At 56.7% G+C, this 27,714-nt stretch overlaps 1 protein-coding gene across 3 annotated transcripts; it reads right to left on the bottom strand.

Moving 5' to 3' along the window:
- Window positions 1-1,118: 1,118 nt before the first annotated feature.
- On the bottom strand, window positions 1,119-27,610 carry ASS1 (argininosuccinate synthase 1). 3 transcript variants are annotated; one of them, XM_068211242.1, is made up of 15 exons: window positions 27,505-27,610; window positions 24,983-25,094; window positions 24,448-24,516; window positions 24,024-24,212; window positions 22,104-22,160; window positions 21,615-21,689; window positions 18,613-18,683; window positions 18,210-18,240; window positions 14,163-14,253; window positions 12,271-12,355; window positions 11,197-11,261; window positions 7,165-7,296; window positions 3,396-3,552; window positions 1,903-1,968; window positions 1,119-1,396 (listed from the first exon to the last, which is right to left on the bottom strand). In XM_068211242.1, the coding sequence occupies exons 2-15, from the start codon at window positions 25,088-25,090 to the stop codon at window positions 1,342-1,344; spliced, it is 1,251 nt and encodes a 416-aa protein (XP_068067343.1). In that variant the 5' UTR covers window positions 25,091-25,094; window positions 27,505-27,610; the 3' UTR covers window positions 1,119-1,341. The 3 variants fall into 3 exon arrangements, with proteins under 3 accessions (XP_068067343.1, XP_068067344.1, XP_068067342.1); XM_068211243.1 differs by lacking the exon at window positions 27,505-27,610 and adding an exon at window positions 25,721-25,841; XM_068211241.1 differs by lacking the exon at window positions 27,505-27,610 and adding an exon at window positions 25,373-25,504.
- Window positions 27,611-27,714: the final 104 nt, after the last annotated feature.

Consider the following 27,714-nt stretch of genomic DNA (forward strand, 5'->3'; position numbering starts at 1 on the left):
CCACTGAGGACTTATGCAGGACCCCAGATGCAGCTGCACTTGCAGCATTGGACTTGCTGCTGAAAGCAGTGGGATTAAGGGAATGGGGTGGCCCTGCAGAGCATCCCCACCTCCCCAGAGCCCACAGGGGTTGGACAGGCTCCACCAGCTCAGAAAACCATTTCTCTCCCCTCTCCTGACAGCCCTCTGCTGCTTTCTCCTCCCAAGATGGTCGCTGCCAGTAATAGCAGGGAAATTCACATCCAAGCTGGGAAAATAACATGTTATTTTCCCAGCTGTGATGTCAGAGCTTGTCACACTTGCTGGCTTGGCAGCAGGGTGGGCAGGGCACGCTTGGACATCCCCAGATGGCCACTTGGCCTGACTGAACTGTAGGGGCTACTAAAATGTACCCCTTTTTGGTGGCAGCTCTGCTTTTGCTCCCCAAACACGTTGGGAAGCTGCACATGGCTGCTGCTGGGATGGGGCTGCCCAGCTCCCTGGTTGGTGCTCCCAAGCACCGTGGTTGGTGCACCCCAGTTCCAGGGAGCATCTCTGCTCCTGTCCTGGGGACACCCAATGTGGGGACATCCCAACCCATGTCCTTCCCCAGTCTCAGCAGTGCTGAGCACCAGCACAGCCAGAGTGTTTGCACGGTTAGGAAATCCAGTCCTTTCCTCTTTCCTTTCTCTCTGCTCCCACCACAGCTCCAGGCTTCCCTCACCGAGCCATCCCTGCGTCCCAGCCAGGTGTGCAGCCTGAACATCGGGACCACAGGGACCTGCGCTGCTCCAGGCGCCCTGGGAGAGGGACGCGCTGCCCAGCCCGGAGCGAGCACTCCTTTCCTCCTCACCTGCTGCGACACCATCAGAGGATATTCCCTGCACTTTAGTCTTTCCCGAGTCTGCTCTTTAAAACTCACCAAAATGCAGCAGAAAGGATCGAGCCCTGTTGACCCTTAACCACCTAGCCCATCCCTGCTCCCCACCTTCCCCACAAGGTACCACAACCCCCCACGTCCTTCGCAGCCACTTCATCCATCACCAACTTCACAAAGCGGGGCTGGGGGAAGCGCTGGGCCAGAGGAGCAAACAAACGAGGCAGGAATAAAGCCCGGCTCTCAATGCCGGACCCCGCGCGTGGCTGGGGGTTTATTTCTTTCCCCACTTCTCCTCCGATGGACAAACCTCTTCTTTTTCCCCCCTCTGATTGCATTTCACTTGCAGCCCCGTAACAAAGCCGTCACCTCCGCCGCCACTCCGCTCCAGGGAGACGAGTTACAATTACAAATTGCCACCACAATTAGTGCTACTTCTTAGAGGAATTAGAAAGGGGAGCGGGAGGCTCGCGTGCGATTGATTGCTATTCATCCTGCTTTACGGTGACCTTGCTCTGGAGACGATGATATTCCTTCAGCCTGGAAACCGGGATTTGAAAAAAAAAATTAATTGTAAATTAACAGTAAGAACACACATTTCCTTTCAATTAATTTAAGCAGAATGAGGGGGCGTGAAGAGCAGGCGTTTGTTAAGGCCTGTACAGTTTAATTATTTTTTTTTCCCCCCACGAGATAATGTAATTAATCTTAGAGGAGTCGGGGGGACACGGAGGATCGGGGAGAACAAAGCAGTTAACAGGCAACGGAAAAATTAAGAGCCCATTATGTAAATGCGGCGTGTTTTACAGCCCTGGAGTTGGGAGGGGTCTGAGAAATAAGTAAAATTACGAGGCTGGCTGTGCTGGGCAAGGCTGCAATTAAGCAGGGCTGGTACCGGCAGGGCTGGTGGCCCCCCACTGTTCAGGGGGAGCTTGCAAAGGGGGCTTGGTTCACCCCCAGAGCCTGAGTGAGGACAGGGGAGAGCCCCCCATGGAGAGGGATGGAGTTTCCCCCCATGGGGGAGGGTCCCACTCCACCCCACAGACCTGAGGGAGTTGATGTTGATGAAGCCGGTGGCGTCGGCGGGCTCGTAGTCCCCTTGCACGTTCATGCTGCGGAGAGAAAGGCACTGTCACTGCCATGGGACTCCCAGGGGAATCAGGGCTGCCCTCTGGGAAGGGAGAAGATGTGGGGGAGCCCAGAGCTGGCTGCTTTCTCCTGCTGCTGCCCCCCTCATCCGCTGGTGGCTGCGGGGGCTCAGGTCAGGTCCCTGCCAGCCCCTGGGGAAGGGGCACATGGCTCAGCCATGCCCAGGCTCCACAGGCCCTGCCAGAGACACAGCGCCAGAATTCCCTCTTTGATCCCTCACGTGCATCATCACCCTTCCTCCTCGTGCTCTGGCACTGCCCAGGGATGCTCACCCTGTCCCAGAGTAATCCTACAGGTATGGCTCTAGAAAAGGGATGGGATCCTGGGCAGGAGACACTGCCCCAGGCACAAACAGGACTCCAGGAAGGGACAGCCCCACACGGGTGTGGGGGTTTATGGACCTGGCAGCCGATTCCTCCGTGCAACACTGAGCACATCCCCTTTCCCAAGGCAGCAGCCACCCACTGAATCCCAGCTCCAACAGTTTCCTACATCCCCAAAACACACGGCTCATTTCCCAGAAACCACAAACCATAAAGGAGGAAGTGGAGGGAAATAAAGAAGAAAAAATAAAAAAGAGTTTACAACGATTTTACCTCCCCTGACGGGCTACAGAAAAACCTCTGTGCTTTTATTTTTGCTCATTCGAGTGGTTCTGACCTGCTCTATAATTACGTTACTTTCTACCTACTGTGCAGAGGCATTTCCACACAGCTCTGCCTCTCACAGCTTTCTCTCGGGTTCCTGTGACGCCGTCACTCAAAGGCTTTCAAACCAGCGATGTAGAAATCAAAAAGAAAAGGAAAATGGTTGGAGACGCAGGGAGAATAAGTGCCCCTGCTTTTCTCTCCCTCTCTCTTTTTCCTCCGTCCCACCCCCCTCCATCCTCCTTTTTTTTCTTCCCTCTTTTTTTTTTCTTTTTTTTTTTTTAATACTTTATTCATTTAATCTCTCCAAGTGAGAGTGCAAAGCATAATGAAGGGTTGGGACGGATTATTAGGAGCTGTTGATTTTGAGGGGGAGGGAAGGGGGGAAAAAAAGCCAGAGAAGAGAAAGAGAGAAGATAATTTGACTCCGACTGATCTAAACTCATTCGGGTGTATTTATGGCTTATAAAGTGTTTAGAGAGATTGAAAGGAGTTGAGGGAGGGCTGAGGGGGGAAGCGAGCAAGCGAGAAAACAACACGAAGAAAAAGGGAAAAGCCAGAGGGGGAAAAAACCAATATTGACTTGAAAACATGGCTCATGCTCCGGCCGGATGCTGGGCTGGGCCCGTGGTGTCACCTGTGCCACTGGGAATGGAACAGGATGGAGTGGGATGGGATGGGATGGGATGGGATGGGATGGGATGCCCACTGTCACCACTCCTGCCCACCCTGGCCCCACTCACCTCACCAGCTCCTCATTGTAGAGCGACCGTGGGGACTCCCTGCCCAGGATGTAGACCTGGCCCTTGAAGACGGACAGGCGCACGGTGCCCACCACGGGCTCCTGCGAGCGCCCGATGCACTCCCGCAGGAACTCGCACTCAGGGCTGTGCCAGAAGCCTGAGGACAGGAGATGGGATCAGCAAGGGGCTTAGGGAAAGCCAGTAGGGTCTGGTACCCCAGGGCAGCCTAGGGTGGTCCCCAGGCTAAGTCTTACAAGGCAGATCCTGGGTAATTTCCAGGGGAAGGGATGCAATTGCAGGACTGGGTGAGGAAATGAGATGCTGGGACACACAGGCTGAGCCATGAGGGATGGAGAGCTCAGGTGTTTCCCTTCATCCCCGGTAGCCTTCAGGATGGGAGAACAAACTAGAACTAGGCCATGGGGCCATCCTTGTTCCAGCTCTGCTGGGCAGGGGTGATCATGCAAATGAAAAGATTTGTTAAGTAGGTATGGAATAGCCACTCAAAACTCACCATCTTGGGAAGGCCAGGTGGAGACAGAGAGATGGACACAGAAATGGGGGAGGATCAGCTCCCAGCCCCCCAAGAAAGGGATGAGCCATTCTCCCCTGGGATGGGCAGAGTAGGAGTCTGCCCCAAAGGGCCAGCCCCAGTCTGTGGACTGTGCTCAGGGGGATGCAGCCCCACAGGAATACTTCACCCCCCAGCACCCTCAGCAATGGGGGTCCCAGTGGGACAGTCACCCCAGCAGTTCCCATCCCCCATCCCAGAGGGGTGCAGAGCAGTGCTCCCCCCAGCTCACACAGCCTGGGCTGGCACTGGGGCTGCAGAGGGCCGTGCTTTGGGGCACAGGTGTCTCGACAGCCCCAAGTGAGCTCTCCACCTTCCCAACCCCCACAAGGTCAGCGAGGCTCAGCTTGCCCCTGCTGCCACTCATGGGGAAGTTTGACTTGTCCCCACTGTGGTCCCAGCACGAGGAGCTGGTGGGACACAGGGAAGCAGTGCTGGCACCCCAGAAAACTCCATCTAACCCCAACCAGCCTGCCTCTGCTCTGGCTCCAGTGGGGACAGCAGCCCCGGGCAACCCAAATGCCCTGAGCTGAAGCCCAGGCTGGGTGTTGGGGTGATGTGCAGTCACACCCCGGCCCCCCAAAACACATCCTGAGGGTACTGCAGGTGCATGGAGGGGCCGTGGCCCTGCCTGCCACCCCCACGCCCCTCCAGTCCCTGAGCGGGGTTATTAGCCAGGGAGTCCTCGGAGACCCGGAATAAAGCCTGGGAGATGTAGAAGGAGATAGAGGTGGAGAAAGAAAGAGCCCATTCACCGCCCTCCAGTCATGCCCCGGTTTTATCTCTCCCATCTCGCACCGGTGCCCTCTCACCTTTCCCTTCCCAGCTGGGCTCTGGGGCCGAAGCCATTAAAGAAACAAATAATTTCTTTTGTTGTTTGGCCTCACCAGCCCCCGAGCAGGGCCGTATCCTGCAGCCTCGTCCCCGGGGTCTGTGTGGCACACAAGGCACAGCACCGTGGTCCTGCAGCCCCTCACCACCAAACCCGCCTCCCTGAACTGACCCCCTCAGCTGCTCCATCCCGGCATGGCCAGGGGGTTTGGGCACCCCTTCCCTGAAATCAGCACTGCCATGCCAGTAGCAACCCCGGCTCCAGGCAAATACACTCATTTTTTTGGTATCCACCCTCCAAGTACAACTCTTCAAATAGCAGGATTGGTATAAAAATCCCCGTAAAAATAAACCCCAGACGCACTAAAATAATAACCAGCTGCTTAAATCCTGACTCTGACAGCTCCAGGTGGGAGGAAGCATCCCCCCCTCCCGACCCCCCACTGCAGACACTGGAAGCGATCCCCCTTAATGACCTTCCCACCATCCTGCCCTAATCACGGCGCAGGCAGGGGGACAATGGCATTTCCGCACCTGGAAAGGACGGGAACTGGCTTCAAAGCCACCCCTCCACAATGGGATCAATAGGAACAGAGGGAAGATAAACACTAATTCTCCTAAAACCAGGACTAGCTACAATAATGAGGTGTTAAAGGAAGGCGAGCTTGAAAGCCTGGCCTCCGGCACGGGGACCCACGGGTGCTTCTTGCACCCTGCTGGGGTTGCTCCTTGGATTCAGGATTGGCTGGCAGGGAAGTCTAGGACCAAGCTGGGAATCCCTGGGGATTCGACATGTGGAGCCAGGGAAATATCAGCCTCTGCCTGGCAGATGTGGGGAGGGAGAATTTAAACCATGATTCCCTGAGTGGCTTTTTAACCTGGTGGCTGCACAACAAGTGAGTGGTTAGGGATAAACAAACAAACAGGTTTATGCCTGAACTACCAAAAAAAAAAAATAGTCAAAAGAAAGGCAGGCCAGGTCAAAGTCTAATAAAAATGGCTAGAGGCAAGAGTGGCACTAGAGAATGAATTAGGGCAGGGGCTGTGATCCAAGAGGAAGGTGACAAAGGCTCTCCCAGCCCCTGTCAGGGCCCTAAAATGTGATTTAAACAGCAAAGGGGCTCAGGCATTAAATGCCAGTTCCTGAGGAAGATTGAAGAGGGAATGTCCTTGGAGGGGAAGGTGACAAGCACTGGCTCCAGAAATTGCAGGGGAGAAAAGCCTGACCCAGTCCTGATCTGCTGCTGCCCAAAGCCTGAGCTCCCAGGATCAGGTTATTCCCAGGGTATCTTCCCATGGAAGACCCCACAGGAATCATCCCAGCCCTTGTGTTAGAGACACCTGAAGTGATGGGAGGAGGAGCTGGGAGGCTGAAAACCAGGGCCTGTCAATGACAAATGTTTGGCCACGGCAGGAATCTCCTGGTGTGGGGCCTCCAGGGGTGACAGCTCTGAGCCGAGCACCCAGGTGTGGGCAGTGGGGTTTTGAGCCTGCTTAGGGCATTCTGGGCTAATCCTTCTTCCTTCAGCTGAGCACCAGAGACTGGGCCGGGGTGGATCCATGGGGCAGCCCCCAGGGCAGTGCTGGTTCTCCTCCCAGGGCGCCAGGCCAGGGAGCTGTTCCTGAGGCACAGGGGAAACGCTGAGCTGCGACCCCTCAAACTCAACCCACGCTCTGGGGCCGCGGCTGCTCCACAGGAGGAAGGACACAGGGCTTCACTGCTGTCCTTCACTGCCGGGGTGAGCCACTGTCCTCTCGTTCCTTATGGCTCCCAGCCCTCTCCAGGCAGTGCTGTCCTGTCCCAGACCGGGAGCCCCAACCCGCAGTGCCCCTGTGTGGGCTGTGCACCACATAGCACAGCCAGGACCCTCCATCCCTCCAGAGTCCCCTGTGCCACACTGCCAGGGCACAGGGACAGCTCTCCAGCTCCAAATGCCGTGGCAGGGGTTGAAGTTTAAAGTTTGGGTGCCCCATATCCCAGTGTGCATGAGGCAAAGGCAGAGGTGGAAGGGGTTGGAGGTGAGAGCTGGGGAAAGGTGACGTGAGAGTGGGCAAAAGGATGGTGAATGACATCCAAATGTGCTGGTTGGGATGAAGTGGTGGCACTGGGCTGGGAGAGCTGCCATGAGCAAGCCCTTATGGAATATGGCATTGTCTCCCAAAGGCAGGCACGGAATTCCCTGGGCAGGAAAGCAGGCACAGTGTGGGGTTTTGCTCAGCCCAAACCCACCTTTCTCCCCAGGAGCGGCCCCAAAACCCACACCTCTATTTTACAACCAATGGGACCTGCAACCTCCAGCAGCAAGCAGGGAGGATGAGGAGGAAGGCTGGGAGGATGCTGCTGTGGCAGGACTGGACTGCACCTACCGTTGTACACCAGCTCTGAGAATTTCAAGGAGAGTCCCTGCTTGATTTTCCTCACTTCCCGGTCCATGGTGAAGGCCTCGATATCTAAATGTGCATGGTATAGGATCGTTCCTGCTGGGGTCTCATAGATACCTAGCCATTTTTCCAGGCAGGGGGAAAAGCAGAAAAAGAGAGAGAAACGAATGAGACCAAAACTGTCAGCAAATGACAAAAAATAATGACTTGGCTGACAGAAGGAGCCGTGGTCGAGCGCATTCAGTCTCAGCTCGCTGTAAAATGCATCTGTCATTATATTCATGCTGGGGCCGAGACAGTCCACTCCGCACCTTGCGGAGAAAATTTCTAGATTCCCCTCTTTGAAGAGGCACTCTGACGAGGCTAAATGACAGGGTTTGGGAACCGATCCCCCCACCCATCCGTGCCCAACGGTCTGCAGCTGAAAACCTGTAATTAGCAGAACGAGCGGGGCACAGGCATGGGGAGCGCCGGGCCTGCAGTACCCTCCTCTCCCTGCGCATCCGCTGGGAGGCAATGAGGCTACCCAGGGGCTGGGAGGGCAACCTCCTTTGGGGTTGGCAGGGCCCCCCCAGTCCCTTCCTGCTGCCCCCCCACCCCAGTGCACAAGGCCTGGGGATGGAGGATGCTTAATTATTTTGGCAAGCTGCTCCTTTGTTCTAGCCGTTCAAGGCTTGTTTTGTGCATGGTGTGGTTATTTGGTGTTTAATTACGAGTACGGCCATGCGGTTCTCCCGTCCATGGTGGATGCAGGTGGAAATATTGTGGGGAAATGCTGAGCTGGTCTGGCTGTGAATACGTGATGGGAAAGGCTGTGAGCTGTCCACAGCCAGGGCTGCTCCATCAGCACGTCCCTGTCCCCTGCCTGCCTACAGGGATGGTCCCTTTCCAGTGCTGGGCATCTGCTGTGGTGCAGTCATGGGAATGGCAAAGGGCACAAAGGAACCCTGTAGGAAGTTGCCCCCACTGAAGGGGATGTGTCCCCAACCAGCCCCAGCCCCAAGAGAGGCTGAGGGGAGCCCACAGGGCTCAGAACTTGCCCAGGCTCTGCTCTCTCAGTGCCCTGGAGAGTGGCACAGGCTCAGCATGTCCTGTGCCAGTGTGGCCACAGTCCCACAGGCACAGCAGGAGCCTCAAGCGCAGCAGCCCAAGGCTCTTCCATCAGACCTCATCCCAAACGGTGCCCATGATTTCAGCATCCTACAGGCACAGACCACAGTCTGACTGTCCCAAAGGAGAGCCAACCCCTCCTCTCCAGCCACGCCAGTGATGGTGCAGCCCAGTCCCTGGGGCAGCTCAGGTGTTCACCAAACATCCATTCCCTCAGGATGTGGGAGCAGACAGCCAAGTTAACACCAAACCCCAGCTGTCCCCATGGGCACAGCAGTGACACAGGGCACAGGGAGCTGCTCTGTGTCCCCTCCAGCCCCTGACTGTGGAGCTGAGCCCACCACTAACACAATTAATATAATTACAATTAATGCAATTAATATTCCCTCTCCTTCCCCTTAGGAGATGTTAAAGTCAGTTTGGGATGAAGGTTTGGCTACATGCCTTGACCACCACCTCCTGCTCATTTGGGGGTGCTGGGAGACAGGACCAGAGCGTGTCAGCTGGGGCAGAGGGGAGGGCAGCTGACAGCCACTCTCCAGCCTCACCACTGCCGAGGAGACAAGAGACACCTTCAAAGTGACACTCGCACAATCTCCAAGTGTCTATTTTCCTCTCCCCATGTTTACAGGAAAAAGACAGAGGTGTCAGCACTGCAGCCCAACGATGTTTCAATCACCCCATAATTACTGCTAAGGAAGGGGGGACCGGAGCAGGGGGGACATGGAGGGAGGCAGCGAAGGAGACAGCTGCCGCTACTTAAAATTTTCTAATTTGTAACCTCGGCTGTCACTTCACCTCCATCCGAGCAATTCTGCTGCGCTGAGTGCAGGCTGTCACTCCCGACGTCATCCGCGGGACAGGAAGGGATGCGGCGCCTTCCCGAGGGGAAGGGCACGGTGATGCTGTGCCCACGGGAAAACGCTGCCCAAATTTCTACCCCTGGTCCGGGGCTGAGCCACGAGGCCGAGTTTGGCCTGGTATGTGTTCGTTGCAGGGAAGGGGTTTTCCACTTTCCTCCTCCATCAGCTCAGCGCATCCAGAGGAGGAAAGGGAAAAAGGACAAGAGAGCCAAGGGGAGGAAAAGCCCCAGCCGCCGGCAGCGCTCGGCTTTTGGCAGCGGCCGTCCCCCTCCTTCCCTCTTCCTCCCCACTGATTTCATTTACTTCACGTAATTAGCCCCCCTTCGGAGTTAAAAAGATAATTTGATAATGAGGATGTGAACGGGAGGGAGAGGCAGGGCCGTGCCCCCGCTGCAGCCGCAGCCCCCGGCCGAGCCGGGCCCCCCGAGCGGCTGGAGCGGCGCTCCCTGGCACCCTGTAATTAGCCACCCTCCTCCCACTAAAACAAAAACGGCAAAACCGAGTTAATAGGGCTTAAAAGGCTGGTGCGAGTGCGTTCCATGCGCCCCTCGCCCATTAGGCCTTAACGAAGTCCAATTAGGAGCTTAGTAAAAATCAATGCAAATGAATTTTTCCTCTTCTCTGACTTCCTGGCAGTGGGAGATGAGGAAGAGGAGGCACCTTCGCTGCCACCTCCACCACAGGGACGGTTCTGGCCATGCTGCTGCCTGTGCCTCAGTTTCCCCTGCAGAACCCCAAATCTGCGGGGCAACCGCACACTGCTGGGGTTTAAAGGATTGTCTCCAGTCCCAGCTCCCATCTCCTGCACCACTGATCCTAAATCCATTTGGGGTCCAAAATGCTCCAGGCAGCGGTGGGGTCACCCTGAGCTCCGAAGCCCTGGGAGAGAGCAGTGCCCACAGCACCCTCCTGTTCTGGCCTGCTCCCATCCCAGCTCTCCCTCTCTCCTGCAGCACATCCCACAGAGCAGATTTCTGGAGGGGTTCTCTTAATCCCAAAAAGCCAAACAGGGGCAGGAACATGCTCAAAGCAAGGGGAGAGACTTCCCCAAGGTCTCATCCCTGTGGTGCTGCCCCAGACCCCCCGGTCCTGCAGCACAGGAACGCGGCAGCGATCGCTCGGCGATGTCACACGGGAGACAGACATGACAGTTAAATGGGGTTTAGAGAAATTATTAAATGCTGGAAGGGTCACTAGAGCGTGTCAGCAGCTCTTAAAAAAATAAAATAGATTTTGACAAATTACTCAGCATCCTGCATGCAAATGCACAGGCTGGCACGTGCGGGTCGGGGTTAGGTTTTTTTTCTTCCTTCTTTTGGTTTTAATATGATTATTCAGACTCAGATCAAATGATTTGAGGTTTTGTTTCTTGCCCTGTGGTGGGGAGGAACACTGCAGGCTTAGTCTTACCAAAATATTTGCTGTTGTCCTGCACAGAGGGCAAGTTTAAAGAAAGGAAGCATCTAATAAAGTATTAATGAGATTTAAAACAAAAGAGTTGGAGCAAGGAGTTGGGACATGATGCTGAGCCACCTCCATACTTAGTTTTGCACAGGGCAGCTTGCTGCCTCCAGAGGTTTCCAATGAAATTGAGCCCAATGTAAGATCAATATTAGAAGACATGGACTCAAAAATGTGTGGATAAATCAAATATTTGCTTAAAAAAAAAAATCAAAACAGTAATTTGCATCAGCTTCCTGTGGTTTGTACAGGTACTGGAAAGTCTGACAGCATCCAGGACTCTCCATGAGCATATCCCCACACAAACCCACAGCCTGGTGTGTGTGCTGTGGGGACAGGTGTCACCTGGAGGCACTGGGACCCCCGGGCTGGTACCAGCAGTGGCAGCTGCTGTCATTAGAGAGCAGCAAGGAGTCCCTGTCACGGGGAAATCTCTGCCAAAAGCTGATGGGGAGGGAAAGGCTGAGGGCTGCTGGTGCGACCTGAACCAAAGCACCCCAGGATTACTGAGCACCCACCGTGGTTTTCCCACTTTTTTTTTTTTTTTTTTTGGTCTTTTCAGGGCAGGGCGGGGCAGGCTCACCTCTGGACTTCATCCCAACAAAGCGGTTCTCCACGATGTCGATGCGCCCAACCCCATGCTTGCCCCTGTGAAGAGAAGGGAGGTTGTAGCAGTCCCAGCCCTGCAGTGGGACACAGGTGGGTCAGAGGGGTGGACAATGGGGAAAAAACCCAAATTTCAGCAGGCCAGCCTCTGGCCAGCACTGCTGACCATCAGTAGGGACCCCAGATAAGGCAGGTGACAAGGAAATGGATTTTTCTCCCCACCAGTCTCTCACTTGTCACTGGGGCCACCAGTACTGCAGGCAGCCCTGGCACTTAGGCCACTGGAAAATAAACTGGGCAAGGAGACCAGGACACGACATAGCTGTACTCCCAAAGTTCTTTTAAAACCACTTATTAACCATTTCAAAAGTGAACAAAGTGGAAAAGTTCATTCCCATTCACCACCAGGAGGATAAAGGCACAGAGGAGGATGGCCAGGGACTGGGTGGCACTTGGGAGGAATGGGTGCCCTTGTGGGTGCCCTCATGGGTGCTGCTGTATTTTTGGGAAGACTCCTGAGGATGGTTCTGTGCCAGCAGCAGCAGAAACCAGGCATGGGGCGCCAAATGGAAAAAAAAAACCCAAGGGAGCTGCTGCTGTGGACACAGGAATAGAAAAGGGCAATGAACCTGGCCAGCAGCATGCCCCAAAAAAGTCAACTCTCCACACAAAAAGGACACTGAGCTCTCTCAGGGAGATAGGGCAAGGCAAGATGTGGGAACAGGGGGTCCAGGACTGACCTGAGACAAGAAGTCAAGGGTGCCCTGCAGTGGGCAGGGCAGCTGGGCACAGAGGCAGCCCAGAGAACTTTTTAATCCTCCTCACGCCCAGTGAGCAAAACCCTGAGGTATTTATACCCTTGTGCTCCTGGCCTTGGCGCCCAGCTCTGCTTGCTGGCATTTATGGCACAACTGGGACCATCGCAGCGCTGGCCACCGTCCCTGGGCTCATCGGGACGTGTCTGCTGTGAGCATCCTGCTCCCACCCCACGCTGGCTGCCCTGGGGACGCTGCCCTTGTCCCCACTGCCGGCCGGACAGGGTGGCACTCACGCGATGTCGTTCAGGTACACAAAGAGCTCCAGGGCCGAGGAACGAGTGGCTCCGTCCCCAGTGTTGGTGACCTTCACTGGGACACCTGCAGAGGCGGGGAGAGAGGATGGGCAGGATCAGCCAGTGTCAGGATCCCCCCGGAACATCATCCCGTGGGCGTTAAATAGATGTGACAGATATGAACTCTAAATAACTTCTTAAAAAGGCATATCCAAGCTGGTGCGAGGGGGAGGCGAGGGGAGGGGGACCCACCTCGGGAGAGGAGCGAAATAAATAAATAAAAAAGGCCATAAAAACGTCACCCCCTCCTTTTCCTCTCTCTCCTCCCTCTCTTTTTTTTTAGGGCCTGTGAAATTGCAACCAGGCCCTTAACTAATTGAATTTCACGCTCCGCAATTGTCTTACAGCGCAGCACCTTCTGTCCCACCAGCCCTTGCTGGGGAGGGGGGACAGAGTGACAAATGTGTGCCCCCCCTCCTCCCCTCGCCAGCATGGGGGGTGTCTGGGGGGGACCCCCACACCGGGGCACGGCTGCTCGCACACGCACGCACACGCACCCCGCGGCGGGGTGCTCCCTGCCATGAATTAATTATTGCACCTTTTCTTCCCCCCCCACCCTTAATCTTAATTTTTTTTTTTTTTTTTTAAGGGCAGCGGGCAGGAGCAAAGCAGAGCGGGGTGGTGGAGGAGGGGGGATGCTGAATAGAAAGAGGCATTTTTCTTTAGCGGTGTGAAATGAGCAATAAATGTATTAGGAAGCTGACAAGGGGGCTGCGGAGCCCACAAAGAAAAGCGGTGCGGAGTTGGAGGCTAATCCCCCCTCCATCTGCCCTCCTCATTACCATTTAACGCACTATCAGTTGCCAATCAGCCTCAATGCCTCCCTTTCTAGTCTTTATTATATAGGCGCCCGCAAGAGCCCTGTCTAGTGATGGGGGCTGTCAGCTCCCCCCCACTGCCCCCCCTTAAACCCCCTATTTTCCAGGGGTTTATAAACTCAGTTGTAAATTGCTATTAAATGTAAACTCGCGGCAATAATGAACCTTAAGCTGCTTCTCGGCTCGGGCCCCCCCACCCCGCGCCCTCCCCTCGCCCCGGCTCTTTCTCTCCGCATCCTCCACCGGGATATTGGCCGGGGTCCGCTCGGCGAAGAGCCGACGTTGTCGGGGCTGTTGTTGCTGAAAGCTGCTTAGCCTTTGAAATAGTTAATAATTAGATTAAAACTTCAAATAAATTAACTAGGGGCTGAATGGGCTGTCGGGAGGGGGGCTGCTCCTTGCAGGGGGACCATTATAATGGAACAGGGAGGCTGGCGGTGGGGAGGGGGTGTCCCCTCCCAGCAGGGTCTCCCCCAGCCTGTGCTGGGCTCGCCACTGCTGCCAGGATGGATGGTGGCACGGGGATGGCTGTGGCTGGCAGAGGTGGAGATGCTGCCCAGTGTCCCCTGGTCAGTGCTGGCTCTGGGGCTGGGCCCTGCCGTGTGTCCCCAGGGATGCCATGGAGCATCCCTGTCTCCTTCGTGAGAGCATCACCAGCCAAATCCTGCTGAGCGGCTCCCAAGCTGTCACCCCGGCCAGCATCACCTGCATGCCCTCAGAGCCACCTGCAGGAGGGGGGACCCTGTGCTCACTGCACCTTGATGGCAGGTGAGGGAGCTCAGACCCCTTTCCACTCGCATCCCAGAAAGCCCCCGAGATCTAAGCAGACCCGCTGCACACCTCAGAGAGCCCTGGTGTGCTGCAGGCACCATCCTCAGCCCCGGTGTCACGAGTCAGGGCCCACCCATCTGCCCCCACCCTGGGGATGCTCCCAGCTGCCAGAGAAGCCCAGTCCTGGCTGGGAAGTGGGGTTTGTCTTGGGGGCCCAGGGCCTGGCAGCAAGGAGGCTCTTACCCCGCTCAAACTGGATCTCCAGCACGTCTGGGGTGTTGGGAGAGTTGGCCGGATCACAGGTCTTGGTGTAGAGCCCGGGAGGAGCCTGGTTCTGCAGGGAGAGGGTGAGAAGAGGGGCAGTCAGTGACATTGCCATGGCCAACACTGCTGGCAGCCACAGCCCTGGAGTGCAATCCCCATCCCAAAGCACATCCCCTTCCCGGGGGTGCATCCCCCATCCCAAAGCACATCCCCTTCCCGGGGGTGCATCCCCCATCCCAAAGCACATCCCCTTCCCGGGGGTGCATCCCCCATCCCAAAGCACATCCCCCATCCCAAAGCACATCCCCTTCCCGGGGGTGCGTCCCCCATCCCAAAGCACATCCCCCATCCCAAAGCACATCCCCTTCCCGGGGGTGCATCCCCCATCCCAAAGCACATCCCCTTCCCGGGGGTGCATCCCCCATCCCAAAGCACATCCCCTTCCCGGGGGTGCGTCCCCCATCCCAAAGCACATCCCCTTCCCGGGGGTGCATCCCCCATCCCAAAGCACATCCCCTTCCCGGGGGTGCATCCCCCATCCCAAAGCACAGGACCAGCACGGCGCAGCACCGACGCTTACCGGGGGCCCTGGGAACAAAGGGGTTGGCAGAATCAGCCAATTTTTCCCCTCAACTTGTTCTCATCTTTTCCTCCAACGCCCCCACAGCTGGAGGCGGGATGGCTGAGGAGAAGCAAGTCAGGCAGGGAAAAGCAGGACGCTGGCAGCGAGCGGCGGGGCGGGCGGGTGCCCGCACGTCCCCGCACCGCGGCCGGGCTTATTCAGCACTGACCGAAAAAACTAATGAGGATGCCTGACCCCAGCAGGTGCTCCCGGCACACCGGCTCTTTCATGGTGTCCCCGGGGTTAATACACACGGGGGAAAATAGAGCAGCAAAGCAAAAACCCATTTCAGAGCACATCAACCTTTATGTATATTTTTTTTTTTTCCCCCTGAGATTTATAGGGAAGAGGCATCTTATCTCCATCAGAGCCAGGCCAGCAGAGGCTCGGGTGCCGATGGTGAATTGCTGCAATTGAAGTGCGTGCCAGAAGAAGCGGGGGGGTGGAGGGGCGGGAAATGTAATATAAAAAAGCTTTCCGTCCCGGAGAACAAATGCTTTGCAATTTCACATGGCCCCTCAGCACTCACCCATGATGCGACTGCACAGGCTGACCCCAAAATACTTTCAGATCTGTGTTTGTAAACTCCTGCCTCCAGACGGCCTCCCCACCCAGCCACAGCTCCAGGAGGTGGAGGGGGAATGGAGGCACAGAGCGCCCAGGGCACTGCAGCACCATGGAGAGTCACGCACCCTTTTAAAAGGTGGCAAACTGGTGTTTCCCCACTAAACCCAGCTGGACAGAGCTGGAGCTCTGGGTATCTCTGGCTAGAGGGGCCCTGCCTGCACCCAACCACCCAATGCCTAGCCCACGCTCTCCCTGTTCCTCTTTTTCTTTTATAAGCACAGTTCTTCTGTTCACTTAATCAAATCATGGAATAGTTTGGGATGACCTTTAAATGTCCCTTTTCCTCCCTTCTCTTGCATTCCAGCAAGGAAAAAAAATGATAAGGTATAAAGCAAGTTAGGAAAAAAAGCCCCATAATAATCCAACCAAAAGTGATCACTTAAAAAAAAATAAGCTTTTTAAATGGAAATAATTTCTCTACAGAAGAAGTTTTCATCTAAAATTTTTGTCCAAATATATTTATATTTGCTGAACCACTGCCAGCACCTGAGGGAACCCCACACAGCTGCAAGCACCCCATCCCACCCTCCACACTGGGGGGGAACCCCTGCCTCACCCCAAACCTCGGGGTGCACATCCCAACACCAGCCACAGCCGAATCCTGGGAATACAGACATAGCTACCCAAACACTCACTGCAGCGAACCCCTCCTCAGCTCCCATTTAATGTCATTTTTGTCCCTTTCCCTCGTTTTAAGGGACAGGCGTTGGCAGGCAGGCGCATCTCCCCCATGCCCCCACGCACAGATTACACGGGCTGTGGATTTCAATTTTACATCGTCTGGCCTTTCCTAGCCCTGATCACACTTATTAACTAGATGAACCTGTGAGAGATGATGAAAAACTTTGAGTTCAAAAGGGAAAGGTGCAGGGGGGTGGGAGAAAAAATACCGGAAAGTATTAAAAACTCTTTACTAAACATTGGAAGTCAAAGTCAGGTAGTTTCCAATTTTCCGAGCCAACTATGAAAACCCCTATTAAATAAAATAACTAAATAGAAATAAAAAGTGACATTTGGCTTGCATTCCATCATTACGGTGTGAGTCTGTCCTCTTTTTATTCTCTCTCCTAAAAGCACAGTTCAAATGACAAATAGTTTGTTGCAGTGTATCAATGCCTTCTATTTATCCCTCCCCGCAGGGGGGCTAGTCCTGCAATGTCATCTTTAAAGGGAAGAGAGGAAAAAAAAAAAAAGGGGGGGGGAAGGGAAAAAAAAGGGAAGAGTGTGTGGAAAGTGAGAGAGGGAGGGGGGAAGAAAGAAGCAAGAAAAACGGGGCAAGAAGAGAAGAAATTGGAAGCAAATGGTCCATGAAGTAAACCATGATGCAGAGCTATCGATGCCGCAAATGGTTTATTCATCCGGCTGATATTGTTGTGCCCGGGACTGAATGAACTCTTTCAGAGTGCCATATGAAGTTAAAGCAAGTAAATTTCTATCTTTCTCCACATTAGCTGCCTCATTGCCCTTCAATCGGGCCTCACAGAGGCAGAAAATAGCTCAACCATCTGCTTTCAAATCCCTGCGTTTGGCAGGTCCCGGGGGTTTGGGGAGGGGAGCCCGCCGTGCCTGGCACCCCGGATCTTGCCACGGCCACCTTGTGCCCAGCACCGCTTCCCGGGCCGGGAAGGGGACAGCGGTGACAGTGACAGCAGTGACACCGCGCTCCAGGAAGCCACCTCCCAGCGCTGTCACAGGGTGAGGTGCCCGAGCAGGGGATGCTCGGGGATGGGGTCAGGGCACTGCTCAGCCCGGATTTCCAAGCGGGGTTTGGGAAGGGAACGGGCTTGGCAGAGCCTGGGGAGCGCGGGAGGAGAGGAGAGGTGCTGGGTGCGGCGGGCTGGGTCAGGATGGGCGCGGGTCAGTCCCGTGCCACCTTCAGCTAAAGCCGTGAGCAGCCATCCCGGTGCCAACCACGCTCCGTGAGGAGGACACCCCACGGGAGCCCGGCTCTGCGAAGCCTGACCCACAGACACCCCTCTGGAGGGCACCAGAGGAGGAGCGGGACCCCCTCTCCACCTTCCTCTCCACCTTCCTCTCCCTCCTCCCCGCCGCAGGCACGCGTCAGCCCCGCTGCGGGAGCCGGCTGCGGGCACGGAGCTCCAGCGGCTCCGCTCCCTGTGCGCTTGCCTTCCCCTCCTCTCCCCGGGCTGTCTAATTAGGGCTGATGGATAGTTTAAATAGATAGTTTAAATAGCGGCCGGGCGCGGTGACCCGCTGGAGCGTGAACGGCGCAGGCAGGGCCAGCAGGACGGCGGGCACGGCTCGGAGTTGGCCGGAGATGTGGCGCTGTCACCGGCAGCGCCCTGCCCCAAGTCCCTGTTGGTAGCCAGAGCTGGTGGCCCCATGGGTGCCCACAGGGTCTCCAACACCGTCCAACGGGAGGTTTTACCCCACACCCCCATGGAGAGCGGGCTGGCAAAGCAAGGAGGGCTGAGCGAGCTGCAGGCACGGGCAGGGGACCCGAGCTGCAGGGGACACGCCGAACCTCTGCCACCCGCCACCAGCTCTGACTCTCACCAGCACCGCGTCTGTCTAATTGCTCCTTTAACGCTGGCCCGCGACACTGTCCCCTCCGCTGTCACCCTGAAACCGTGCCCTGCCCTGTTCAAGCTGGCGACAATTAATGTGCCGGGGGAGGCGGAGGGGCCGGGGCGGCGGCAGAGCCCCCCCCGCACACACGGACGGCCCCGCCGTGAAATTTCCAATTAGGCTGCAAATACACGAGACGCCCCCGGCCCCGTGGCTGCCGTGCTGGCAGGGTGGCTGTGATCGATTACCTTGGGGTTCTCCAGGATCCCGGCTTCGTAGCTGCAGCAGGCAGGAGAGGAGAGAGAAGTCACTGCAGCACCTGCAACTTGCAACCCCAAAACCCACCCTATGGGATGAGACACCCGCTCCCACCCACCCCACGAGGATGGACATTATGAACACGTTAAGGATTTCCAGAGCATTTTAGCAGCAACCCTGAAAGGAGAGCCAGGCTTCAGAGAGTTCGGGAGATGAATGCTGCCCCTTGGAATGTGGACAACTAGATAGAAAGGGAGGGTGGAGGGTTTGGTGTCACCCATGGTCAGCATGTGATGGGGCAGCCTGGGATGTGCAAAGGGCTGCTCTGGACATGTAGGTTGGAAGGGACTGGGGCTCCAGATCCCAGGTCTTCACCTCATAGGAACTCCCCACCTGATGTGCATTAGGTTCTCATCCATGCTCCAGGGAGTCTGAGGTGTCACAGGCACTGGGATCCCATGTTTCTGCCAAGAAAGGGATAGTAGGGGTGAGACAGCCTGTAGGGAAAGCCAACCCTCATCCATGCTGGTTCCCAGCAGGATCAGCCCCAGAAGCACAAAGGCACAGCCCACGGCCACCAGCAGGGCAGCACAGAGTGAGGTGGACTCCCATGTCCCTGAGACCCTGAGCAACATCAGCTCCCACCACAAAGGCCACCTCAACAGGGACATCAGGGACACAGTGTGGCTGGGCTGGGGGAGAATGGCCATCCCAGCCTTGCCACAGGCTGAGAAGTGGTCCCAGAGCACCCTGTGAACCCCAGAGATGGGGACACCAGCACAGATGTCTGCTTTTCCCAGCTCCAGGGTCAGGACGGTGCAATGCTCTCAGGTATGTGGTGGGATTGTTGAGATGTTCTTTGCAGGGCCAGGAGCTGAACTCAATGACACTGTGGATCCCTTCCAACTCAAAATGTTCCATGATTCTATGATTCGCCCAGCCAGGCTTCTCAGAAAGGGGAGGTGACACAGGGATCTGAGTCCCCAAACCCACAGGATGCCCTAGACCCTAAAGAGGACAAATGCTCTGTCATGAGGGGACAGCAGCACATCCTCACAGCCTCATGCAAACACATGGTGAAGTAGAGACATCCCAAACAGACTCAGTGTCCCTCTGAGCCCAGGCACCTCGAGCGTGCCATGCCCAGGGACGTGTGGCCCCACAGCAGCTGCCAGCCCAGCACGATGTGCAGCACCAAGCCCGGCTCCCTAACAAGGTCACCAGCGTGCCATTTATCCCCTGACATTTCAATGGGGGAAATTGCCTGTGAAAACGAGGTGAATACGTGGGGGAATTAGCAGGAGAGGAGACGGCAGCGGGCTGACAACTGGAGCCAGTGGGGACGTCACCCACCCTGCCAGGACACCGAGCCACAATGTGCTGGCTGTGGGATGGCCATGGCAAGACAGGGATGGGGACAGAGGCTCCCACTGAGCCTTGATGTGTCTGTACAGCCCGTGCTCTGCTGGGCAGCTCTGGCATTTCAGTGTCACCACAGCAGGGACATCAGTCAGGGCTCAGCTGGGGACAGGGGAGCAAGGGCTGAGTGGACATTTCTTGTTTGCCAGGAACAGGGGAAGGAAATGCTCGTGGTTGTTGCACCACAACCCTCAAACCATCACCTGAGGTGGGAACAGGGTTCTGAGATCTCCTAATGCTGCAGAGGGACTGACTCTCAGCCCTGCTCCTGAGGGGACATGGCCTCAGGCTCATGGGTTCTGATTTGCTGGTTCCCCACCACAATTCCAGCAGAGGGCCTGCTGAGACCCCCCCCCCCATTATCCAATCTAGACCTCCTCTGGCACAACTTAAGGCCATTTCCTCTTGCCCTATCTTGTATTTGTGAGAAGAGACCCACCATTGGCACACCCATCTCACCTGGGGTGTACAGATCCATCTTTCAGACCTGAATGACCAGTGACCTTGAGCTGGCTTGTGCCCTCAGCCAGCCCTCTCCTGCCTCTGCCTCCTCCTGGCAGCTGGGGAAGCCAGTGTTCCTCAGCCCATCCTCACCCCATTTCAAAGAGGATCCTCCAAATCCAGACGAAATATCTACAGAGCCTAGGCAGCCTTTGCTGGAGCCAAAGGTGCCAGCACCAGAGAGGGATTTTGTTCTCAGCTTCACCTGGCTCTGCCTGTGGCAGCATCCAGGAGGGTTTGGCCACTCTCATTAAGATGTGTGAGAATGAAGCAGCCACTGGCACAGATGTGCTGCCAGAGCAAGGCTGGCTTCAGCCCCTGGGCAGCAAATCCATGGAAAGAGCCGTGCCACAGTGAAACAGAGCCTCACTTTCCCTGGCACCAATGGAGCCCCAAAGATCATAATTTTCTAATTCCCCCAGCACCAAGGTGAGCACATGCATGTGCTCAAGGGACCTGGCCATGCATCTCCATCTCCTTAGGGTGAAAAAGAAGGGAAACTACCTTTTTTTTTTTTTTTTGGAACAGATAACCAAAGACTGAAAAGTACTTAAACCCTCACCCCACAACCTTTTGCTCTTGGAATGGGGCCCCAATCCATTTCATTTCCCTTTCCCACCCCCTTCCAAACAAACAAAACAATCCCCACAACCAAACAAAACCCCCAAACCCAAAACACATGTTCCATTTTCCATATAATAAAACCGCGGCGCTCTTAATAACTCCCCTATTTGACAATTTGTTTGGCAACATATGGAAAGCTCTCGTAAACTCTCCCCTTCATAATACAGCGGCAGATGGCAAACACAATCCTCAACACACCGCTCTCTCTCGGCAGCCCTAATGGGCTCGGAGGGCTCCTCACCCCACACCACATCCCTCCAGCTCCACACCTCGCCTTCCCAGAGATTACCCAGGCAGTTTCGGTGGCAGCTATTTAAAAACTGAAGCAATTTTCTGGTTTATGCACAGAGCCGACTTTTCCCTTTTGATTGATTGAGCCGAGTTGTCAAGCATTTCCATGAAGTCGCTAAAAAAGAAAGGTACCCTGGTGGGCACATAAAAACCTGATGCAAAACTTCTAATATGTTTTATTGTAACTTGTACTTCAAAAAGGAAGGGACAACAAAGGTGAATGTGTTTGCTTTGTCTGTTACACAAGTCAGTGAGCTGGGACCCGTTTCTTTGGAAAGCAGGTTGCAACTAATAGCCAGGTAATTATGGGGCTTTTAGAAAGGAAGGAGGAAAAAAAAAAATAGAGGAAAGGGGGCTGGGGGGAACTCTGAGCAGGAAGCTCCTAAGTGGTGCTGCAGGGATGTTGTGCAGGGTGTGCTGCTGGCACCTGCCAAGTCATGGTAAGCATCCTGTGATCCATGGTCACTCCAAGAATCCCACGGCTACCCCGAGCTTTCACAGCCACTCTGAGCACATCTGCTGCCCTGGGCATCTTGTGGCTACCCCACAGCAGCTCCTACCTTGGCATAATCCATCAGCTCACGGCGTCCAGGAAAGCGTTGGTAAAACTCGGGCAGCCTCCACGGTGCAACAACCTGGCAGGAGAGCAGGAGCATGAGATGAGCAGCCCTATTGTAGCCCCTGGGAGCCAAGACCCACAGGGCATTGGTCCCCCAGATGAAATTTAATCTCCCAGCACAAGGTGGGAGTAAACCAAACCCCGACCCTAACCAGGCACTGCATGCAAAGGGAAACAGGCAGCATCGATTATCCAGCAGCTGCCTTGGTACTGTTTCCTCTGTGGCCTCGTGGTGTTTGGGGTAAAAATAGGTCAATTAAGGATCATTACAGCCCCCTGAAATGCCAAAACGTCGCTGCGTGCAGCTGGTGGCTTGTTAAAGTGAGGCAGGGCCGTTTGCATCGGTGTTAAAACAGAATTCCCACCAGCTGCAGAGGGGCCAGGAGCCCGGCAGTGGGGAGGCAGGGGATTTGGGTTTTGGGGGCCTTACCTTGATCTTGGGACACAGAGCATAGCAGCTGAGCTCAAACCGAACCTGGTCGTTGCCCTGAAACAGGAAAGGGAGGTGCTGAGGGGTCACCCCAGCCCAGGGTGTGACAACACACACACACACACACTCAGCCTCTGAGGAGCTGCTTGGCTCCAGTCACAGCTCCCCTGGTGGGGCTGGAAACCTTGGGCACAGAGGGCAAGGATCCTCTGCCCCATGGGATCATTCCTGGTCCATCTCCACGGCTGGTTGGAACCCCAAGCCACCTTTCCTGTAGCTCCTGACAGCTGTGTGTTCAAACCAGATTTGGGTATTTTTCCCCCCAAAGACATCAAAGGACAAAGAAGGAAGAGGGCAAGGTGGGGGTAAGACCACAGTGAGCAGAGGGATGCAGCAGCTCATAATTAAATAGCTCACAACCTCCCTTTACCTTAATTGGCCCTTGCTGATTAGATCCCACTTAATGAGACCAGGTAGCTGGGAAGGGGCAAGGAGCAATAGGAAGGCTAGGAATTACGAACATTTCCAAGGGAATAGCACTCACTGAAACCTATTTTCCACCCTCACCAAGGGGTGCAAGGACCCCCACTTCCCTGCCAAGGGCCTGGAGGATACATTTACACCGGGCTGGGCATTCCCAGAGGACTATTACACACAGGCAAGTACATCCAGCCGAGCTCTCGTTTCCCTCACGGCCCAGGGCTCGTCCATCTGCTCGGCAGCGGGCACACCCCAGATGGTCCCATTTAAGGCTCCGCAGCCGGGTCGAGTTACCGGCAGCCAGTCCCTGCCTGTGCCCGCGGCTTAATGGCTTGGGGAGTGCAGCCACCGAGGGTGCTCCGGCCAGCAGGGATGGCTGGTGGCACCTGGGAGCAGAGGGGACACCATGGCGTTGGGAATGTGTTACTCCAGCGCGCCTTTGAGCGGGAGCTTTGAAGAAAAGCTCGCTGGGGATGGATAAGATGGACAGAAAGGGGTGCAGGGACCCGGTTGCAGCAGGAGAGAGAGAAATTCTGGTCATTTAGCCCCCCAGCTGCCCCTCTGCCCCAGCTCCTGGGTGCTGGAGTCTCCTGGCTGCCTTTAACATCCCCTTTCTAGCAGAGTCCCCACCGTGGGGACCCCCGAACCCATTGCGATCCCCCCAGGGAGTCACCTCGCCTTAGCCCAAGGCACGGGCTGTGGGAAGAGGAGAAGGAGGCACCCGGCAAGTCCTGGGTTCACCCACTGAGCCCTCACCTGCCCCAGGTGTCCCCGCGCCGGGCGGGGCAGCGGCTGGAGGTGCCGGGGGTGACCCACGGACACGTCTCATAGGTCCCACGCCCCCACCACGATCCTCGAGGGGGATTCCCCCTCTCCGGGAAGGGGATTGCACCGAGCATCCCTTTTCCACGGTCTCTGGCTGCCTCTAGCGGCAAAGTGTCCTCCCTGCGGCCAGGGGGGACAGGGACCAGAACAACCGGGATAAGGACAGGGACAGCCGGGATAGGGACAGGAATGGGGACAGCGACCGGGAGAGCCAGGAATGGGGACAGGGACCGGGAGAGCCAGAACTGGGGACAGGAGTAGGGACAGAGTCTGGGACAGTCGCACCTATTCCAGGATGCCCCTAACCATGCCGGGTTGTGCTGGCTCAGTCTCAGCCGGCTCCTGGCCCGGGAAGCCTCAGCATTCTGAAATTGCTGCCAGACAGACAGTGTTCAGCTGTGACTCCAGCCTTCCCAGCAGCGAGACGGAACCGAAATTGGGCACAGAAATCCCAGAAGCGAGGAGGAAGTGTTGAAACACGGTTGAGTTTTGCACAGTCCCCACAAAACACCCTGTGCGCCCCTCCTGGCACGCACAGCTTGGCCTGCAGACCGAGCAGCTCCCCCATCCAAGCACCTCAAGCCATCCCTGCCTGGTGCCCGTGTCCCCCCTCACCTTGCCCGTGGCCCCGTGGGCGACATACTGGGCTCCCTCCTGCTGGGCGATGTCCACGAGCCCGCGGGCGATGCAGGGCCGTGCCAGGGCTGTGCCCAGCAGGTACCGATCCTCGTAGAGCGCGTTGGCCTGGACTGCCGGCCAGATGAACTTCTCCACGAACTCCCTGCTGACGTCCTCGATGTAAACCTGCCAGCAGAGGGACCCCATAGAAGGGTTGCTACAGGGGAAACCCACTCCTCTGGAGCTTTAGGAACAGCGCAGCAAAAAGTCTCTTTGCCTCTCTTTTCCTAAATGTCGTTAAAAGGCTTTGGGGCAAAACCTCTGGAGAAGGGATTGCTCATTGGCACAATCCCCTCTCCGGGGTGTGTGACACCCCAGGGTTCACCCCCATGGTGGGGAACAAGTGGAGGGACACTGTTACCTTCTTGGCCCCCAGTGCCAGCGCTTTCTTTCGTGCTGCCTCAAAATCTTCCTTCTGCCCAATGTTGGCCTGGAAAGCAGTGAAAAAAAGACTCGCTGTGAAACAAGACTGAAAAACCCAGAGCAAGCCCAGTTTGGCATAGGGCATCCTGCATGGCATGACAGAGTCTGTGGTGGCTGGGCTTGAGGACACCCAGGATGGGCAGGAGGAGAGTTCCACCCCTTGAGGTGGATATCTCAGGGCCATGCTCCACTCTGCCAAGCCCCCTTGGCTTTGCCCTGATTCCCTGCCTTCATTAGCAGAGGGTCATTAGCTGGCAGGGACAAGCTGTGCCACACAGGGCTGGCACTCATCAGAGCAGCAGTGAGCTGGGCCATGGTTAACCAGTGCGAGCAGGGTCACCACCACAGCACACACACACAGAGCAGGACCCCCATTGCTCACCCAAGCCCCCCCAGACCAATGGCCCAGCACCCCCTGCACCCCCAGTCCCCAGGGACAGGGTTCCTGTGACAGGGCCCAGCGCAGAGCTCACCAGGTAGGCAACAACGTCGTAGCCCTGCTCCTTCAGCCACACCAGGATGCAGGAGGTGTCGAGCCCTCCGCTGTAGGCCAGGACCACTGTGCCCTTGGACTGAGCCATGGTGCTGCCAAAGCAAAGGAAAAGGGGGTCATGAAGCCCCTGCCCTTACTGCGGCCATCAGGCACGGCACCAGGAAGGATCAGCTAAAGCAAGAGCCTTCCCCGGCTGCAGGGAGCCAGGGCAGGGCTGGGGGCGAGAGGAAAAGCCACAGCACTTGTGACCATGGCCAGGTTGTGGCTCTCAGCCAGGGAGGACACCCTGCCTGTGCACCAACCTGTGCACCCTAAGGTGGCTGGACAACGGAGGAGCCCAGGGCAGCCAGGAGGGCAGCTTTGCTCTTACCTTTCCTCCATGCTGGCAGCCCCAGCACAGCCTGCCCCACGCTCTGCACGTGCCCTGCAGTGCTGGGGAGCCAGGGCTCAGGCGCAGGCACCCGGCCGTGGCAGAGGCACAGCTCAGTGCCTTGCTCTGGCACAACCCAGCACGTCCCAGCCGTCTGCAGAGCTGCCACAGGCTCAGCTCCCAGTGCCCATCAGGACCAGCAATGGCTGGGGGGCTTGGCAGCATCCCCTAGAGCCCAGCCCAGCCCCAAGTCTAATTAATGCTTACGGGACATTTGTTCTAATTGTGCTGCACAATTGTGTTTTCTGCCAGCATCAAACACCTGAGTGGGGATTCAGCACCCCTCACCCTCCAGCCAAGGATATCCAGGACTTCAGCCAACAACAGGAGGTGATGAAGGACGCAGCAGCCTGGATCTCAGGGGAGGGTTGGGGGTCCCAGGCAGGAAGGGGCTCCAGACTGTCCCTGCAGTCCCCGGGCCAGACTGTGAATCCCAGGGCCCCACGAAGAGACGATGCCAGCTGACCCTTGGTCGGGGGAGGCAGACGTGGAGCCGGCCAAGCCCTGTCCTGAGCAACTTTCACACTGCTGCTGCCAAGTCAGCACAATCCTGCTCCTGCAGGCCGGGAAGGCGCCGTGCCTGCCGCTCCGGGCTGGCCCACCCAGCACCGATCCCAGCGGGATGCGGTTATCCCGGGGCGTGCCCCAGCACCACGGTGCTGCCAGCGCGGTGCAGAGCCAGCATCCCACGGGGTAAGGCTTGGAGCCAGCCAGAGGCAGCTCTGCCCTGCTTCTGCCGGCTTCTTGCTGAGGAACAAAGGGGTCTGGCAGCCCCGTACCCTTCCCTCCGGCTCCCCGAGCCTGCCCGTGCCCGTCGGGTTGCCACGCAGGCAGCACCCGGTACCCAGGCTTGTGCAAGCAGCATTTCCCTGCTCGTTCCCCGTGGCTGTGCCAAGCTGGGTCCCTGCCCAGCGAGCTCCAGCCGTCCCTTCCTCACCGGGGCATTTACGGGAAGGCACTCGCAGTTCCCAAAACGGCCCAGCCCAACCCTGACGCTGCGCCTGCCGCTCCTTTTGAGACAACTTCCCTCCTTTAGTCCCAAACTCATCCTCGCCGTGGCCACCAGCATCGCTGTTGTGGATGCCAGCCTGAGTAAGCACCTCCGAGACCAGCCACACTCGCTCTACAAGTGGCCCAGCAGGGCGATAGGGAAATGCCTCCAACTTTTGCCTGCTCAGACGCGTCCCGGTGTCGCAATGCCCGAGGGGCCTGGGGGCACTTTGTCCTGGAGACGCATCCTGCATCCCAGAAAGGAGGTGGGACCAGCAGCGTTGCCAGCTCTGGAAGCACGGCTCGTGCCAAACCCGCCTGCCCAGGAAGGGAGAGCCCCGAAGTTTCAACGCTCGGTGGCAATAAATCAGAGCAAACAAAGCTCGCTGAAGGGAAACGCGGCGGGACTTTCTCAGCCCTTATTATTATTCTGTAGCAATTTCCGTGTGAGCTGGGGCAGGGATTTGACTGGAGAGTCTGGGGCTGCCCTACACCAAAGGAACACCGCGCTTTCGGTTTTAAAACCAAGAAATAAACAGAAAGAGGGATGAGAATAAAAAGGCTGAAACTTTGGTGAAGAGAAGAACTGTCTTTGCCAGCCGGGCTGCTGCCTGTGGGCTGGGATGGAGCAGGCAGGAGGGGCAAGGACAGGGGCAAAGGCAGGCAGGAGGGACAGGAACAGCCTTGCCAGCAGCATGTTCTCAGTGCTGCTGGGGTTTTCTTCAGCATCACTCCTCCACCTCGTGGAGGTCCCATCCTGCCCCCCAAAATCCCCAGAGGGGAGACGGCACGAGGTGGTACCGGCTGAGGTCTCAATTCCCCTCCCTAAGGGTGGCCAAGGGGACCCTCAAGGAAATGGGACTCATTTGGAAACTCCCCGCCCATCCCAAACTGAGCTAGGAAGGGCTTTACTGCAGTCTGCACCGCGCTGGGAAGGGGCTGGCACCTCACTGCCCTGCTCCAACACCCAGGGGAGGGGGACACCTGTGGGTGTGTGGAAATGGGACAGACAGGATGGGGGGACATCCCCCAAGGCAAAGGTCCTCCTTTCCCCTCTCCCCCCATGCCGTGCCCACACTCACGCACTCCCGGTGTCCGGCTGCCCTCGGTGCTCTGGCCCGGTGCCTGGAGCATCCTCCCCCTCCTCCTGCTCCTTTATACCGGGCGCAGGCAGGCGGAGCCGCCGCAGGACAGTCCCCCCTTGGGCACCGGCCCCGGGAGAGGCCCTGCGCTCCTCCTGCCCCGCAGAACAGGGGGAGAAGCTGTCCCCGGGCCGGGATGGAACCAGTGCC

The sequence above is a fragment of the Anomalospiza imberbis genome, chromosome 21 (assembly GCF_031753505.1).
Source record: "Anomalospiza imberbis isolate Cuckoo-Finch-1a 21T00152 chromosome 21, ASM3175350v1, whole genome shotgun sequence".
NCBI classification, from domain to species: Eukaryota; Metazoa; Chordata; class Aves; order Passeriformes; family Viduidae; genus Anomalospiza; species Anomalospiza imberbis.